This window comes from Pristiophorus japonicus, unplaced genomic scaffold (assembly GCF_044704955.1).
Source record: "Pristiophorus japonicus isolate sPriJap1 unplaced genomic scaffold, sPriJap1.hap1 HAP1_SCAFFOLD_224, whole genome shotgun sequence".
Taxonomy (NCBI): domain Eukaryota; kingdom Metazoa; phylum Chordata; class Chondrichthyes; family Pristiophoridae; genus Pristiophorus; species Pristiophorus japonicus.
The window spans coordinates 1,013,582-1,030,232 of NW_027251951.1; the positions used below are offsets into that span (position 1 = coordinate 1,013,582).

Below are 16,651 nucleotides of genomic sequence, written 5' to 3' on the forward strand. Positions count from 1 at the left end.
ATCATTCCTACCTTCAACTCCTTCCATGTCTGTAGGTAAAATATGATCAATGTGAACAAACCTAACCTGTACATTATCAAACATCTTGACCAACGATGTGCGAGGACCACATGTCTTCACTACCCTTCATGGTAACCACTTTAACCATTTATGAAGATGGTTCTTCACTCTGGTTTAATTTCACACTTCTCTCTCTACCTCTATCATGATCCTCTTTCTGTCTTAATTGTGTCTCTTCTTCAGACTGTGCCAAATTTGATTTAACAACGAGAATCTGGTTCGTGGCTGTCGTTTGAGAAACAACTCTGCTGGTGTTCTATCAGTAGTTGTATGAGGATTATTAAGATATGTAATCAAAAAATTAGCCAATTTGTGATCCAATGACAACTGTCGTTTCTTTGGATTCGGACCTAACATTTGTTTTATGAGGGCACGTTTTACAATTTGTACCGTGCGCTCTGCTGCACCATTTGAGGCATGATGGTATGGTGGAACCTTGGTATGTATCACAACATTTTTGCTCTTGAACTGTGCAAATTGTGGTCCATTATCTGAAACAATTTCTTCTGGGAGGCCAAATGAAGAAAATAATCTTCACAAAATGTCTAACGTTTTACTTGTTATTATTTTCCACATTGGAAACACCTTGACCCACTTCGAATGCCTATCAATCACAATGAACAATTGTGGTCCTTCTAACTCAGCAAAATCAATATGTAGCCTTTGCCACACACTGGGAGGCCATTTCCATGGCTGTAATGGTACTGATGCTGGTTGCTTGCTTACCGATTGACATGTCGTACACTGACTCACGATGTACTCTATATTTTTATCAAGACCCGGTCCCCATAAATAACTGCGTACAAAACTCTTGGTCAAGCACATTTCCAGATGCTGGTCATGGAGATCTCCTAATAATTTGGACCTGAATTTATTTGGTATAACCACTCTTGCACCCCACATGATACAATCTTTATCAACTGATGATTCATTCCTTCGAATGAAGAACGGATGAATATCTTTGTCTGTTACCTGGTTTGGCCATCCATTTGCAATATAATCATACACCTTTGACATCACTGGGTCACGTTTGGTTGCTCTACCAATTTCTTCAGCTGTAACTGGCAGTTCATCAATGTATCAAATATAAAACATTTCTTCCCTATTGGGTGTAACTTGTGATGGGGAAGGCAATCTAGACATTGCATCAGCATTACTGTGATCAGCTGATCATCTGTATTCAATATCATATGTATATGCTGACAAAATCAAAGCCCATCTCTGCATTCGGGATGCAGCTAACGTTGGAACTGGGGACTTTGGATGGAGGATTGCTGTCAGGGGCTTATGGTCTGTAACGATGGTAAACTTACTACCATACAAGTATTTGTGGAACTTCTTGACCCCAAAAATTAACGCCAAAGCTTCCCTTTCAATTTGCACATAATTACTGGCATTGAGAGTGCATGAAGCAAAAGCAATTGGTCTCTCTCCCCCCACTACGTTGTACATGAGAGATTACTGCCCCAACACCATACGGAGAGGCATCACATGCTGGCTTAATCTCCTTAGATATGTCATCGTGAACTAACATGATGCTCTCTACCAATTTGCTTTTACACTCCTTGAATGCTGTATCGCATTCTTTTGACCACTTCCAATGGAACTGTTTTTTCAATAGTTCATTCAGTGGATGTAATACTGTAGCCAAATTTGGTCGGAACTTCGTATAATAGTTCAAAAGACTCAATAATGAACGAAGTTCAGTGACATTCCTGGGATTGGGTGCATTTCTGATTGCATCCTGCTTTCCCATGGTTGGATGTAAACCATTTTTGTCTACTCTGTACCCTAAGTACTCCACTGAGTTCTTAAATAACTCACACTTATGAGCAGACACTGGTACTCTGTGCTTCTCTAGCCGTTTGAGGACTTCATTCAATATGTTATTATGAATTTGCCTATTTGGTGCTGAAATTAGTATATCATCTAAATAACATACTACCCCTTCAATACCTTGAAAAATCTGGTTCATCACCCCTTGGAATATGGCAGGGGTGGAAGACACTCCAAATGGTAGCCTATTAAATTGATATTGATACAAGCCGAGATGAGTATTTATAGTGAAGCATGACTTGGACTCCTCATCTAGTTCAAGCTGTAAATAGGCATTCGTAAGATCCAGTTTTGAGAAGATCTGACCACTTGTCAGTGTTGTGAACAAATCTTCTATATTTGGCAATGTATTGGGGACATTACCCTCTCGAACCTGGTTTACGGTTACTTTAGAATCACCACACAATCTTACCTTACCATCGGACTTAGGTACAACAACAATGGGTGTAGCCCAATTACATCGATCTATCTTACAAATAATGTTCTCAGTCTCCAGTCTTTTGAGTTCTTGCTCAACTTTCTCCTTGAGTGCATATGGTACGGAACGTGGCTTCTAGTAAACCAATGTAGCGTCCTTCTGTACCCTGACACTCGCCTTGAAGCCTTGGATCGGACTGCCCATTTTGCAGAACTTCTTGATAACATCATCCATTGATGCAAATCTCGCTTCCACATGGAAAATCTCACTCCAATCCAACTTCAGTGATTTTAACAATTTCTTCCTAGTAAGGCAGACTTGTCTCCTTTCACTACTCGAGGCAAATTCTGAAATTGATCCTTGTATTTCACCAGTATGGTGATACGACCTACTACAGGAATTTTCTTTCCTGAGTAGCCTCGCAGCTCTGTCTTGGATTTTTCCAATGGGAAATCACGCAATTTGTCGAGGTATAGTGACTCCGGTACTATACTCATGGATGCACCCGTGTCGAGTTGCATTGGTATCTTGAATCCCACAACATCTTTATGGATTTTGATATTTTTCGAATCACTGTCGTTAACCTCGTGCTCCTGATGACATGTAACTCTAACATCTCCTCATCCTGTTTTTGTTCTTCCATTCTGTGTAGTCTCTTGGGATTTCTACTTATAGCTTTGAACGCTGGACTCATAGCTTTAAAAGCTGGTTTACCCTTCAGTCAGCATGCGTTCACAGATGCCCAGTCCTTCTGCAGAAGAAACACTCTGCCTTCACATATGGACAACTTTGAGCAATGTGTTGTCCCAGGCAGCTATAGCATGACTTCGATGCTCTGTTAGAATTTCCAGTTTCTGAAACTTTGGGGCCCCACCGTCTTTTACTTTGAACCTGCAGGTGATTTACCTCGGTTGACTGACGACCGTAATTATTATTTAATTCTCGGGAATATTGATCGGCCATGCCCATCGACCTCGCTGTCTGACAAGCAATCTCAAAAGTCAAGTCATCCGTCGTCAATAACTTTCTTCTGATCGCATCATTTTTCAGCCCACAAACAAAATGATCCCGTAATGCTCGGTTTTGGAAGTTTCCGAAATTACAGTAAATAGATAGCTTTTTTAATGCTACAATGTAATCACTGATAAATTCATCAGACTTTTAATTCCGTATCCCGAAATGATAGCTTTCAGCAATTTCTAACGGCTTGGGGTTATAGTGCTGCTCCAGCTTCATTAAAATCTCTTTAAGCGTCGTGTCCTTTGGCTCGTCAGGCACAATCAGATTTATCAGTGCTTCATACAATTCCAGACCAGCTTCCAATAAGAAGATCACTCTCTTATATTGCAATATCGCCTGATTCTGGACTGCATTCTCTGGAACTTCGATTATCTTATTTGCAGTGAAATACATTTCTAGCCGATCCACATACACTTGAAAACGTTCCTGGTCATGTCTATAGTCACCCAAATGTCCCATTACACCTGCGGGTGCTGCCATTTTAATTTCTAGCTGTTCACACCGTGTGCTGTATTTTACCTCGGATTTTGGAGCTTTTTCCAAATACAGAAACTTCCAAAGTCTCTCTGTCGGCTGGCTGAATCCTTCACCAACAAAATTTCAGCTTTAAATCATCCGAAAAATCCCACCTCACCACCAAATGTGATATATTCACAGAGCACAAGCACACACAACTTTCTAATATGGCAGGCAGCACTCTTGGAAGTCTCCGGAACCCCTTGGTTCTGTTTATTATTAACTCTGTAGTTGCAGTACACAATATGTTCACATCCACAGTGTGGAGCTACAAACATTACAAGCATACAGACATTACAGGTAATACCTATACAGGTAAGTGCTTAGGCGGCAGATTAGAGGGAGAGCATGTCTCTGGTAGGCCCTCACCCTCTATTACTGAATTTTTGGAGAATGAGCACTGCTACCCCAGGCCTACCACTTCTTTCCACCAGGAACCCCTGGGGAGGGGGAAGTGGGTGGCAAGTAGCGATTCAGGGTTTCCTGGATATTCTGCTGGAACTATGACACAATCCGGAGAACGCCACTGAAATTCACCCCCTGTACTACATAGTAATAGAATGTGGATCGGCATTCTTGATTGTCAACACAGCAAGTTCCTGATCTCAAGCAGGTCATCAGGAGTGGTAATGCGCATCAACTAACAACCACTTAGCATCTGTTATTGGCTTTCCTAATGGCCTAAAATCGGACTCTAGTGTTATGTATCTCCAATAATATCAATAAAGCCCTGGAAATAGATTGGAGAATGGCAATTGGTTTAGAACATGTGGCAGGGAGGGAGGAGGTGGTGGTGCAGTTGCATTGAGATCAACAGAATAATTTTTTTCATTAACTGAATACTTATTTTTAAAATAAAACCATAGTGAAGTTTTTAGGTTATTGAGCTAAAAAGTTATTTACAGGCAAATAAAGAGATTGGCAGAATATAAATATCCCTGGTGCAAGGGTCAAGGATGTCTCGGAGCGGGTGCAGGACATTCTGAAAAGGGAGGGTGAACAGCCAGTTGTCGTGATTCACAAAGGTACCAACGATGTAGGTAAAAAACGGGATGAGGTCCTATGAGACGAATGTAGGGAGCTAGGAGCTAAATTAAAAAGTAGGACCTCAAAAGTAGTAATCTCAGGATTGCTACCAGTACCACATGCTAGTCAGAGTAGGAATCACAGGATAATCCAGATGCATACATTGCTTAAGGAATGGTACAAAAGGGAGGTATTCAAATTCCTGGGACATTGGAACCGGTTCTGGGGGAGGTGGGATCAGTACAAACTGGACGGTCTGCACCTGGATAGGACCGGAACCAATGTCCTAGGGGGAGTGCTTGCTGGTGCTGTTGGGGAGGAGTTAAACTAACATGGATGGGACCTATGCAGGGAGACAGAGGGAAATAAAATGGAGGCAGAAGCAAAAGATAGAAAGGAGAATAGTAAAAGTGGAGGGCAGAGAAACCCAAGGCAAAAACAAAAAGGGCCACATTACAGCAAAATTCTAAAGGGGCAAAATGTGTCAAAAAGACAAGCTTGAAGGCTCTGTGCCTCAATGTGAGGAGTATACGGAATAAGGTGGATGAATTAACTGCGCAGATAGCAGTTAATGGATATGATGTAATTGGCATCACGGAGACATGGCTGCAGGGTGACCAAGGCTGGGAACTCAACATCCAAGGGTATTCAAAATTTAAGAAGGATAGGCAGAGAGGAAAAAGAGGCAGGGTGGCATTGCTGGTTAAAGAAGAAATTAATGCAATAGTAAGGAGGGTCATTAGCCTGGATGATGTGGAATCAGTATGGGTGGAGCTGCAGAATACCAAAGGGCAGAAAACGCTAGTGGGAGTTATGTACAGACCACCAAACAGTAGTAGTGAGGTTGGGGACAGCATCAAACAAGAAATAAGGGATGTGTGCAATAAAGGTACAGCAGTTATCATGGGTGACTTTAATCTACATATTGATTGGGCTAACCAAACTGGTAGCAATGCGGTGGAGGAGGATTTCCTGGAGTGCATTAGTGATGGTTTTCTAGACCAATATGTCGAGGAACCAACTAGAGAGCTGGCCATCCTAGACTGCGTGATGTGTAATGAGAAGGGACTAATTAGCAATCTTGTTGTGCGAGGCCCCTTGGGGAAGAGTAACCATAATATGGTAGAATTCTTTATTAAGATGGAGAGTGACACAGTTAATTCAGAAACTAGAGCCCTCAACTTAAGGAAAGGTAACTTCGATGGTATGAGGCGAAAATTTGCTAGAATAGACTGGCAAAGGGTGCACGGTGGATAAGCAATGGCAAACATTTAAAGATCACATGGATGAACTTCAGCAATTGTACATCCCTGTCTAGAGTAAAAATAAAACGGGGAAAATGGTTAACAAGGGAAATTAAGGATAATGTTAAAACCAAGGAAGAGGCATATAAATTGGCTAGAAAAAGTAACAAACCTGAGGACTGGGAGAAATTTAGAATTCAACAGAGGAGGACAAAGGGTTTAATTAAGAGGGAGGAAATAGAGTACGAGAGGAAGCTTGCAGGGAACATAAAAACTGACTGCAAAAGCTTCTAAAATATGTGAAGAGAAAAAGATTAGTGAAGACAAATGTAGGTCTGTTGCAGTCAGATTCAGGTAAATTTATAATGGGGAACAAAGAAATGGCAGACCAGTTGAACAAATACTTTGGTTCTGTCTTCACGAAGGAAGACACAAATAACCTTCCAAAAATATTAGGGGACCGAGGATCTAGTGAGAAGGAGGAACTGAAGGAAATCCTTATTAGGCGGGAAATTGTGTTAGGGAAATTGATGGGATTGAAGGCTGATAAATCTCCGGGGCCTGATAGTCTGCATCCCAGAGTACTTAAGGAAGTTGCCCTAGAAATGATGGGTGCATTGGTGATCATTTTCCAATAGTCTATCGACTCTGGATCAGTTCCTATGGACTGGAGGGTAGCTAATGTAACACCACTTTTTAAAAAAGGAGGGAGAGAGAAAACGGGTAATTATAGACCGGTTAGCCTGACATTAGCAGTGGGGAAAATGTTGGAATCAATCATTAAGGATGAAATAGCAACGCATTTGGAAAGCAGTGACAGGATCGGTCCAAGTCAGCATGGATTTATGAAAGGGAAATCATGCTTGACGAATCTTCTGGAAATTTTTGAGGATGTAACTAGCAGAGTGGACAAGGGAAAACCAGTGGATGTGGTGTATTTGGACTTTCAAAAGGCTTTTGACAAGGTCCCGCACAAGAGATTGGTGTGCAAAATCAAAGCGCATGTTATTGGGGGAAATTTACTGACGTGGATAGAGAACTGGTTGGCGGACAGGAAGCAGAGAGCCGGGATAAACGGGTCCTTTTCAGAATGACAGGCAGTGACTAGTGCAGTGCCGCAGGGCTCAGTGCTGGGACCCCAGCTCTTTACAGTATACAATAACGATTTGGATGAAGGAATTGAGTGTAATATCTCCAAGTTTACAGGTGACACGAAACTGGTTGGTGGTGTGAGCTGTGAGGGGGACGCTAAGAGGCTGCAGGGTGACTTGGTTAGGTGAATGGGCAAATACATGGCAGATGCAAGTATAATGTGGATAAATGTGAGGTTATCCATTTTGGGTGCAAAAACACGAAGACAGAATATTAACTGAATATTAGGAAAAGGGAAGGTGCAACGAGACCTGGGTGTCATGGTTCATCAGTCATTGAAGGTTGGCATGCAGGTACAGCAGGCGGTGAAGAAGGCAAATGGTCTGTTGGCCTTCATAGCTAGGCGATTTGAGTATAGGAGCAGGAAGGTCTTACTGCAGTTGTACAGGGCCTTAGTGAGGCCTCACCTGGAATATTGTGTTCAGTTTTGGTCTCCTAATCTGAAGAAGGACGTTCTTGCTATTGAGGGAGTGCAGCAAAGGTTCACCAGACTAATTCCAGGGATGGCTGCACTGTCATATGAGGAGAGACTGGATCAACTGAGCCTTTATTCACTGGAGTTTAGAAGGATGAGAGGGGATCGCATAGAAACATATACGATTCTGACGGGACTGGACAGGTTAGATGCGGGAAGAATGTTCCCGATGTTGGGGAAGTCCAGAACCAGGGGACATAATCTTAAGGTAAATGGTAGGCCTTTTAGGACTGAGATGAGGAGAAACTTCTTCACTCAGAGAGTAGGTAATCTGTGGAATTCCCTGCCGCGGAGAGTTGTTGATGCCAGTTCATTGGATATATTCAAGAGGGAGTTAGATATGGCCCTTACGGGTAAGGGAATCAAGGGGTATGGAGAGAAAGCAGGAAAGGGGTACTGAGGAAATGATCAGCCATGATCTTATTGAATGGTGGTGCAGGCTCGAAGGGCCGAATGGCCTATTCCTGCACCTATTTTCTATGTTTCTATGTTTCTATCTTTCCTATAATAAAAACAGAAAATGCTGGAAATCTCAATAGGTCAGGCAACATCTGTGGAGAGAGAAACAGAGTTAACATGTTTTTTTTCTCTTTCCACAGCTGCTGCCTGGCCCGCTGAGATTTCCTGCATTTTCTGTTTTTATTTCAGATTCCAGCATCTGCAGTATTTAGCTTTTGTATAAATATCTCTTCGTTCTCCCTCTGTAACAGAACATTAATAACCTATAGCTGTACTGAAATGTAGGTCCTTTACAGACAGAAACAGGAGAATTTATAATGGGGAACAAGGAAATAGCAGAACAATTAAATAAATATTTCGCTCCTGTCTTCACAGAAGAGGACACAAACAACGTCCCAGAAATACTCAGGAACCAAGGGTCTAGTGAGCAAGAGGAATTAAAGGAAATGATTATTAGTAAGAAAATAGTGCTGGAGAAACTAATGGGGCTGAAGGCCGATAAATCCTCAGGGCCTGATGATCTGCATCCCAGAGTACTAAAAGAGGTAGCCATGGAAATAGTGGATGCATTGGTTGTCATCTTCCAAAATTCTATAGATCATGGAACTGTTCCTATAGATTGTAACCCCACTATTTAAAAAAAGGAGAGAGAGAGAAACCAGGGAACTACAGATCGGTTAGCCTAACACCAGTAGTAGGGAAAATGCTGGTGTCTATTATAAAGGTTGTGATAATGGCACACTTAGATAATATCAATGGGATTAGACAAAGTCAACATGGATTTATGAAAAGAAAATCATGTTTAACAAACCTACTGGAGTTTTTTGAGGATGTAACTGATAGAATAAATAAGAGAGAACCAGTGGATGTAGTGTATTTGGATTTTCAGAAGGCCTTTGATAAAGTCCCACATAAGAAGTTAGTGTGCAAAATTAAAGCACATAGGATTGGGGGTAATGTATTGGCATGGATTGAAAATTGGCTAACTGACAGGAAACAGAGAGTAGGAATAAATGGTTTTTTTTCTGGTGGCAGGCAGTGACTAGTGGGGTACCACATGGATCAGTGTTTGGACCCCAGCTCTTCACAATATATATAAATGATTTGGATGAGGGAACCAAATGTAATTTTTCTAGGTTTGCTGATAACACAAAACTACGTGGGATTGTGAGTTGTGAGGAGGATGCAAAGACGTTGCAAGGCGATTTAGATAGGTTGAATGAGTGGGCAAACACATGGCAGATGCAGTATAATGTGGATAAAAGTTTGGCAGTGATATGTATTAGCTACGCATATTAGGAAACGCGGTTGTGTAGTGACCACGTTTTTCAGCCCATTACTTTTAATGGGCAGTTGAGGCTTTGTCCTTTGATGTATTTAGCTTTTATTTTTCAAACTATATTATTGATCCATCACTTTCTAAATAGGTTTTAATCTTGCTAAATTCAGCTTTTGTGCAATAAAACAACGTAAAGTTTTGTACTTACACATGGCAATGTATCAAATAACGAGTTCACTTACTTTGAACAGCTTAACTCAATCTGCTCCACAAAGCCAATTATTTTAAACTGAATGATTCCCTTGCTATCGATCGTGTTGAAGATAAATTTCCTTTTGTTCCCTTTAACATTGTGATTGTTTCTTTTAATTGAAATTGCAAAAGGGCCTGTGAAATAAAGGGTATATCAATTAATACAAACTGCTCCAACCAACCAACAACCATGTAGAGGAGGATGATGAATTCTCACATCAGATAAAAAGGATACATTTCTCATCAAACAAGAATAGATGGGAACGTTGGAGTTTTGTCTCAGACGCCTCTATGCTGCTCACTATTTATCAAATGTACAAACATCTTGGAACTAATTGTAGGAGAGTAGGATTTTAATAAGTATAAAATGAGCCTCTTGACCCCAATAAGAAATTAATGTTTCATCGTCATAGATATTCTGAGAGAAATTTTAGAGCCAGATGTAAAAACTGTCAGAAAGGCAGTAGTGACATAGTACAAAGAGTATAGGCCAGAAATACAGTGATCTTCAGCTCTGCTTCACAACCTCCAATCTATATACAAGAAACACCATCAGCACTCTCAACATGGTGTACTTTGTTGTTGGAGCCAGGAATGAATTCAATGATGTAAAGGGGAAAACCAAGCAAAATCTAGATTTTAATTAATAGGCGTAGAAGACTACAGGTGGAGGGCCATGGGCGAGCAAAGTGTTGATACTACCTAAAAAAGGCGCCATGGAATTGTTTGGTTCAGAATATCTGCATAGAGTGATAAAAGTCAAAATAGCCAATGAATCCAGTGAGTGACTTGATTCGTTATCCCATACCCTACTGAATAAGAAGTTGCATTAAGAGTTGCCTCTCTTAATGAATAACAGTATCTTTCTTGCAGTAGATACACACAAATAATGCCTTGGAGGATGCCTCGCTGGTACAATCATCAAATATTGCCTAACAGTTGTATACCTAGGCTCAGAGCTCCTTACCAGAAAATATGGAGACCACCAAGCACAAAAGAGACAGAGCCAACTGCACCTCTACATCTTAATGAGTCACCAGTACATCAGTGGAACATAGAGGAGTGTGACCTTTTCTACCATGTACGTAGTCTAGTAGTTATAGCACTGGACTAGCAACCCAGTGGTTGTGAGTTCACATTTCACCATGTTGTAATAACCCAACTGGTTCACTATTGAGTTTCAGGGAAATTCCTGTCATGCCTACCAGATCTGGCTTACATATGACTCCAGTCCTTCAATTGACTGATGCCCTCAGAGCAACTAGGGATGGGCAATAAATGTTGCTCACATCTTAAGAACAAATAAAAAAGCAATGGCTGGCTCAACTAATCCAAGTAGGGCTATTCCCATTCATAGTTATGGTGATTCCGAATTACCATAAATATGTATGCGAATATCCCCAAAAACACACACTTAAACTAAAAACATTTTAAAATCACATATTGAAAATTAATCAAAATGGAATTTAATGAATTATTTAAAATAAAAATGTAAGTTTTTGAGAAATAAGTCTACATATTTTAAAGGGTCAAAAATAAACTTACCTTATTTAACAGGATTTAAAATGTTTAAATTATTGAAAAAAATTTATATTTCTGTTCTTTAAAAGTCTTACGCTGATAAAAGTAGGCCTTTTATCAACCATAAGAATTTCAAGAGTATTCGCTGGCTGAAGTTGGGCAAATAGCCCAACTCACCGCCCACGGAGGTCCTTTACTTCCCCATGCGAGCGATCTGTCAAGAGGATTCTTGACAGATCGCAAGTTCCAGGTTTAGGTGCATGCGCTTCACATACCTAGACCCAGAACTTGCGGGGCCCCTACAAGTGCGCGCGCATCTCAATGCACCTGTAGGGACTGCAAATTCAGGGCCATTGAAATCAGCAATGCATGCATAAAAGCAACGCTTCCTGCTGGTAATGCTTATTTATAAAATTTGCCCTCATAAGATGACTCAATTATCTTATGACGGACTTTATGGAGGTGAAATTCAGTTGCACCCTATTTGGGGGCGGTAACATCTGGGAGATGGGACACTTGGTGGCAGGCACAGAATTCCCAGCCCACTCGAAAAATTTGGGTTACTGCCCCCAAAAGGAACTGAAGCACAAAATAACATGGTCCACTTCACTTCCTTTCTGGGGTGGTAGTGCGGCGGATGGGTTGAAAGCGGGACCCAGCGCTATGCACTGGACCGCGTAGCAGTGCCACGTAGGAGGGGCTCTTCCCTTAATTAAAGGGAAGGGCCCAAGTTGCAAGCTCTGCAGGGGTGAAACAGGCTTCCATGGACTACTGGAGAGTGGGGGTACAGTGCCAACAGCCCAGCACTCAAGCAGAGTGCCGGGCTGAACAATCGCAGCATGGACCCGGCAATCGAGGAGCCGATAGGGCAACAAAGAAAACCACCAAATTTTTTTTAACATGGCTGCCACCTTCCCTTTAAGTCGTGCCCCGTGAAAGGCTTGCAGCCCAATTCATGTCCCCTGAAGCTGCCCCTTGCATTGCCTGGCACAGCCTCATGGGGCTCTCCCCAATTTTTGTTCCATGGCGATAACGGGGCACTATGCATGTTGATGACATCATCTAATGGGGCTCAGTGAAGGTTTCACACCTTCAGCAGCTAGCAACTTTGGTTCAGTATCTCTTTTGCCTCTAAGTCAGATGGTCAGGGCTTCATACCACACACCAGAGACTTCAACACATTATCTAGGCTGATAGTTCAGTGCAGTACTGAGAGAGTGCTGCACTATCAGAGGTGCTGAGGTAGAAATTCGTCATGGCACAAAATGGGCAGTATCGAGTCGGCCACCCATTAAACACAGTGCCTTCTCCATGGGCCACTCGATGGGCCTCTCCCTGTGGTGCTCCCTCTCTTTGTAGTAGCCTTTCGCTCTCTCTTTCTCGATGCCTTTCCCTCTGTAATTGGCAGTGCCTTTGCCTTCGGTGAAGCATCCTCTGATGGTAAGTTGGAGCAGGCGGTCAAGTGGCAGCACAGCTCCCGTGAAGCGACGTAAATGGTAAAACATCAAAAGTGTCGTGAGTGATACAGGGAAAAAGCTAGGAGGCAGAAGAATGTTTGAGCAAAAAAATCACTGCGAATGGTCCACCAGCCACTCTGCCTAACTGTTGGAAACCAGAACTAAGTAATGACCGACACGAAAAACTTTCCAAGATGGCACCTTTAAATAGCGCTGGTGCATCCGGTTCCTGACAGCAACTCGACTGCTCAAGCTGTCATTGTCATCGGCAGGTGCTAAGGTTTGTTGCACGGGGCAATTGCACTTCTGGAGTGGTAAGGGGGCGATTCGTACGCCGATGATGTCATCATCGCCACATGCTGCCAAGCGGCGCGCAACCTCGTAGCCTCTGCAAAACCTTCGCCCAGTTCCAAGAGGGCAAGTAAGATTAAAACACCCCACATATTGAGCCCAATAACGGTCTCAAAGAGATAGTTTTTATTGAAAAGTTTACCGTAGTAATCATAGAGGAGAGGATTTAAATCGCTCGGGACTATAACGGCCATGGATTCAAGAGTGAATCTAGGCGAGAAGTGTTAACGGTGGACAGTTAATGATGATATCATGATGAGTGGTAACTCTGACAAAGCGAAAGGGGACAAGTATCTATTAGTCCAGGCAAGAGGCTTATGTTAAGCATAAATTGACTTCATAACAACCGTATTCAGACAAAACAAAAGCAGAATAGAGACAGACAAGTTACTTAAAGCACTGGTGAAGGACAAGAAACTCAAGTACAATGACTGGAAGGTGGCAGCCCTTCTCTATTTTCTAGAGGAGAGAGCACAAATGATTGACGAACTTAAAAATGATATCAGATGGTACAAAAAGTGGCTGTGTGGTTGATAATGAAGAAGAAAGCTGTAGACTGCAGGAAGATATCAATGGACTTGTCAGGTAGGCAGAAAAGTGGCAAATGGAATTCAATCCCGAGAAGTGTGAGGTAATGCATTTGGGGAGGGCTAACAAGGCAAGATCATACACATTAAATGGTAGGATACTGAGAAGTGTAGAGGAACAAAGGGGCCTTGGAGTGCATGTCCACAGATCACTGAAAGTAGCAGGACAGGTAGATATGATGGTTAAGAAGGCATACTGGAACATTTCCTTTATTAGCCGATGCAAAGACTATAAGAGCAGGGATGTTATGCTTGAATTGTATAAAACACTAGTTAGACCACAGCTGGAATACTGCTTACAGTTCTGGTCACCACATTATAAGATGTGATTGCATGAGAGAGGGTACAGAAGAGATTTACAAGGATGTTGCCAGTACTGGAGAATTTTAGCCACGAGGAAAGATTGAATAGGCTGGAGTTCTTTTCTTTGGAATAGAGGAGGCTGAGAGGAACTTAATTGAGGTGTATAAAATTCTGAGGGGCCAAAATAGAGTGAATAGGAAGGATCTAGTTCCCTTAACCAGGGGACATAAATTTAAAGTAATTGGTAGAAGGATTAGAGCGGAGAAGAACAGAACTGTTTTCACCCAGAGGGTGGGTGGGAGTGGTCTGGAACTCATTGCCTGAAAATGTGGTAGAGGCAGAAACCCTCATCACATTTCAAAAGTACTTGGATATGCACTTGAAGTGCCGTAAACTATAAGGCTACGAGCGAAGATCTGGAAAGTGGGATTAGGCTGGATAGCTCTTTTTCAGCCGGCACAGACACGATGGGCCGAATGGCCTCGTTCTGTGCCATAATTTTCGTTGATTCTATTGGGGCAAAATTCAGTACCAGCTGCGAGGCGGGAGGTCCTGCGCCAGTCGCGGAAGTCCCACCCCGTGACCTATATTGGGCTTACCGTCCCCGCAAAATATCGTGCTCCTCTTCCCCTTGGGGGCGGGAGCGGGGCGCAAAGGCCTGCAAAATTCCAGTGCTACGTGGTGGGATGGGTAGCGCTGGTACATAGACGGAGCCCTCCCCTTCCATCTACAAACAAGTCGACCATGACTGCTAAAGTTTTCCCCGCGAGAAGCCTGCAGCCCAGTATGTGCTCGGCGGAGCTTCACAAGGCACTTCCGAATTTTCGCACTGGGGTGAAAACGGGTCACTGCACTTGGTGATGACATCGTCAGCACTGGCACAACGACGTGGGGCGCAAACGGTAGGAGCGTGAAACTACCTATTACCGCCTCCACTAAACTTCCACAGAATTTAGCGAGAGTCAGTAGCGCTGTGCCCTGGCGAAAAGTCGTTTGCAGGGGCACTAACAGAAGGCGCAAACATCCCAAATTTTTCCCCCTATAATTATAAAACAACTAAAATAGCACAATGAGGAATTAAAAACAAATCGCAAATGAAAAGGAAAATTCACAGACTATTGTCAAGGGTCAATTTGTACTTTATTTAATCAATCCGGCACAGACATGATGGGTCGGATGGCCTCCTTCTGTGCTGTAAATTGTATGAATCTATACTGAGTGGGCAAGTAATATTAAAGCAATGCTCAGTGAGAATTCTTGCTGCTAGTTTGTATTCAGAAAATGTAGGCTTCTACAGTCATGGAGTTGTGCAGCACAGGCAGATTCAGCCCATCACAAAAGGTTACTGCAGAAGATAAAGGTACGCGGAGTCAGAGGAAATGTATTAGCATGGATAGAGAATTGGCTGGCTAACAGAAAGCGGAGAGTCGGGATAAATGGTTCCTTTTCGGGTTGGAAATTGGTGGTTAGTGGTGTGCCTCAGGGATCGGTGCTGGGACCACAACTGTTTACAATATACATAGATGACCTGAAAGAGGGGACAGAGTGTAGTGTAACAAAATTTGCAGATGACACAAAGATTAGTGGGAAAGCGGGTTGTGTAGAGGACACAGAGAGGCTGCAAAGAGATTTAGATAGGTTAAGCGAATGGGCTAAGGTTTGGCAGATGGAATACAATGTTGGAAAATGTGAGGTCATCCACCTTGGAAAAAAAAACAGTAAAAGGGAATATTATTTGAATGGGGAGAAATTACAACATGCTGCGGTGCAGAGGGACCTGGGGGTCCTTGTGCATGAATCCCAAAAAGTTAGTTTGCAGGTGCAGCAAGTAATCAGGAAGGCGAATGGAATGTTGGCCTTCATTGCGAGAGGGATGGAGTACAAAAGCAGGGAGGTCCTGCTGCAACTGTACAGGGTATTGGTGAGGCCGCACCTGGAGTACTCGTGCAGTTTTGGTCACCTTACTTAAAGAAGGATATACTAGCTTTGGAGGGGGTACAGAGACGATTCACTAGGCTGATTCCGGAGATGAGGGGGTTACCTTATGATGATAGATTGAGTAGACTGGGTCTTTACTCGTTGGAGTTCAGAAGGATGAGGGGTGATCTTATAGAAACATTTAAAATCATGAAAGGGATAGACAAGATAGAGGCAGAGCGGTTGTTTCCACTGGTCGTGGAGACTAGAACTAGGGGGCACAGCCTCAAAATACGGGGGAGCCAATTTAAAACCGAGTTGAGAAGGAATTTCTTCTCCCAGAGGGTTGTGAATCTGTGGAATTCTCTGCCCAAGGAAGCAGTTGAGGCTAGCTCATTGAATGTATTCAAATCACAGATAGATAGATTTTTAACCAATAAGGGAATTAAGGGTTATGGGGAGCGGGCGGGTAAGTGGAGCTGAGTCCACGGCCAGATCAGCCATGATCTTGTTGAATGGCGGAGCAGGCTCAAGGGGCTAGATGGCCTACTCCTGTTCCTAATTCTTATGTTCTTATGTTCTTATCACACCTGTGCCATCTCTCTGAAAGAGCTATCCTCTTAGTCCCATTCCCTTTTCCTTTCCCCATTTATCACATTGTGAATGAGCGCACTCTATGAAAGAGGTATCAGGCAGACTGCTCAAAGCCGGTAGGATCCTTCTTTGAATGTGCAGGTTGTCATGTATCTTACATTATTATATATAACTGTATCCTAAC

General features: G+C 42.7%; 1 protein-coding gene across 1 annotated transcript in view; it reads right to left on the reverse strand.

The window, feature by feature from the left end:
- Positions 1–16,651, reverse strand: part of LOC139245599 (nectin-1-like) — a 225,676-nt gene that overhangs the window by 134,482 nt on the left and 74,543 nt on the right. Inside the window, exon 4 of the mRNA XM_070871195.1 lies at positions 9,728–9,872. Within this exon, the coding sequence (XP_070727296.1) occupies positions 9,728–9,872 (145 nt within the window). The remainder of the gene's footprint in view (positions 1–9,727; positions 9,873–16,651) is intronic.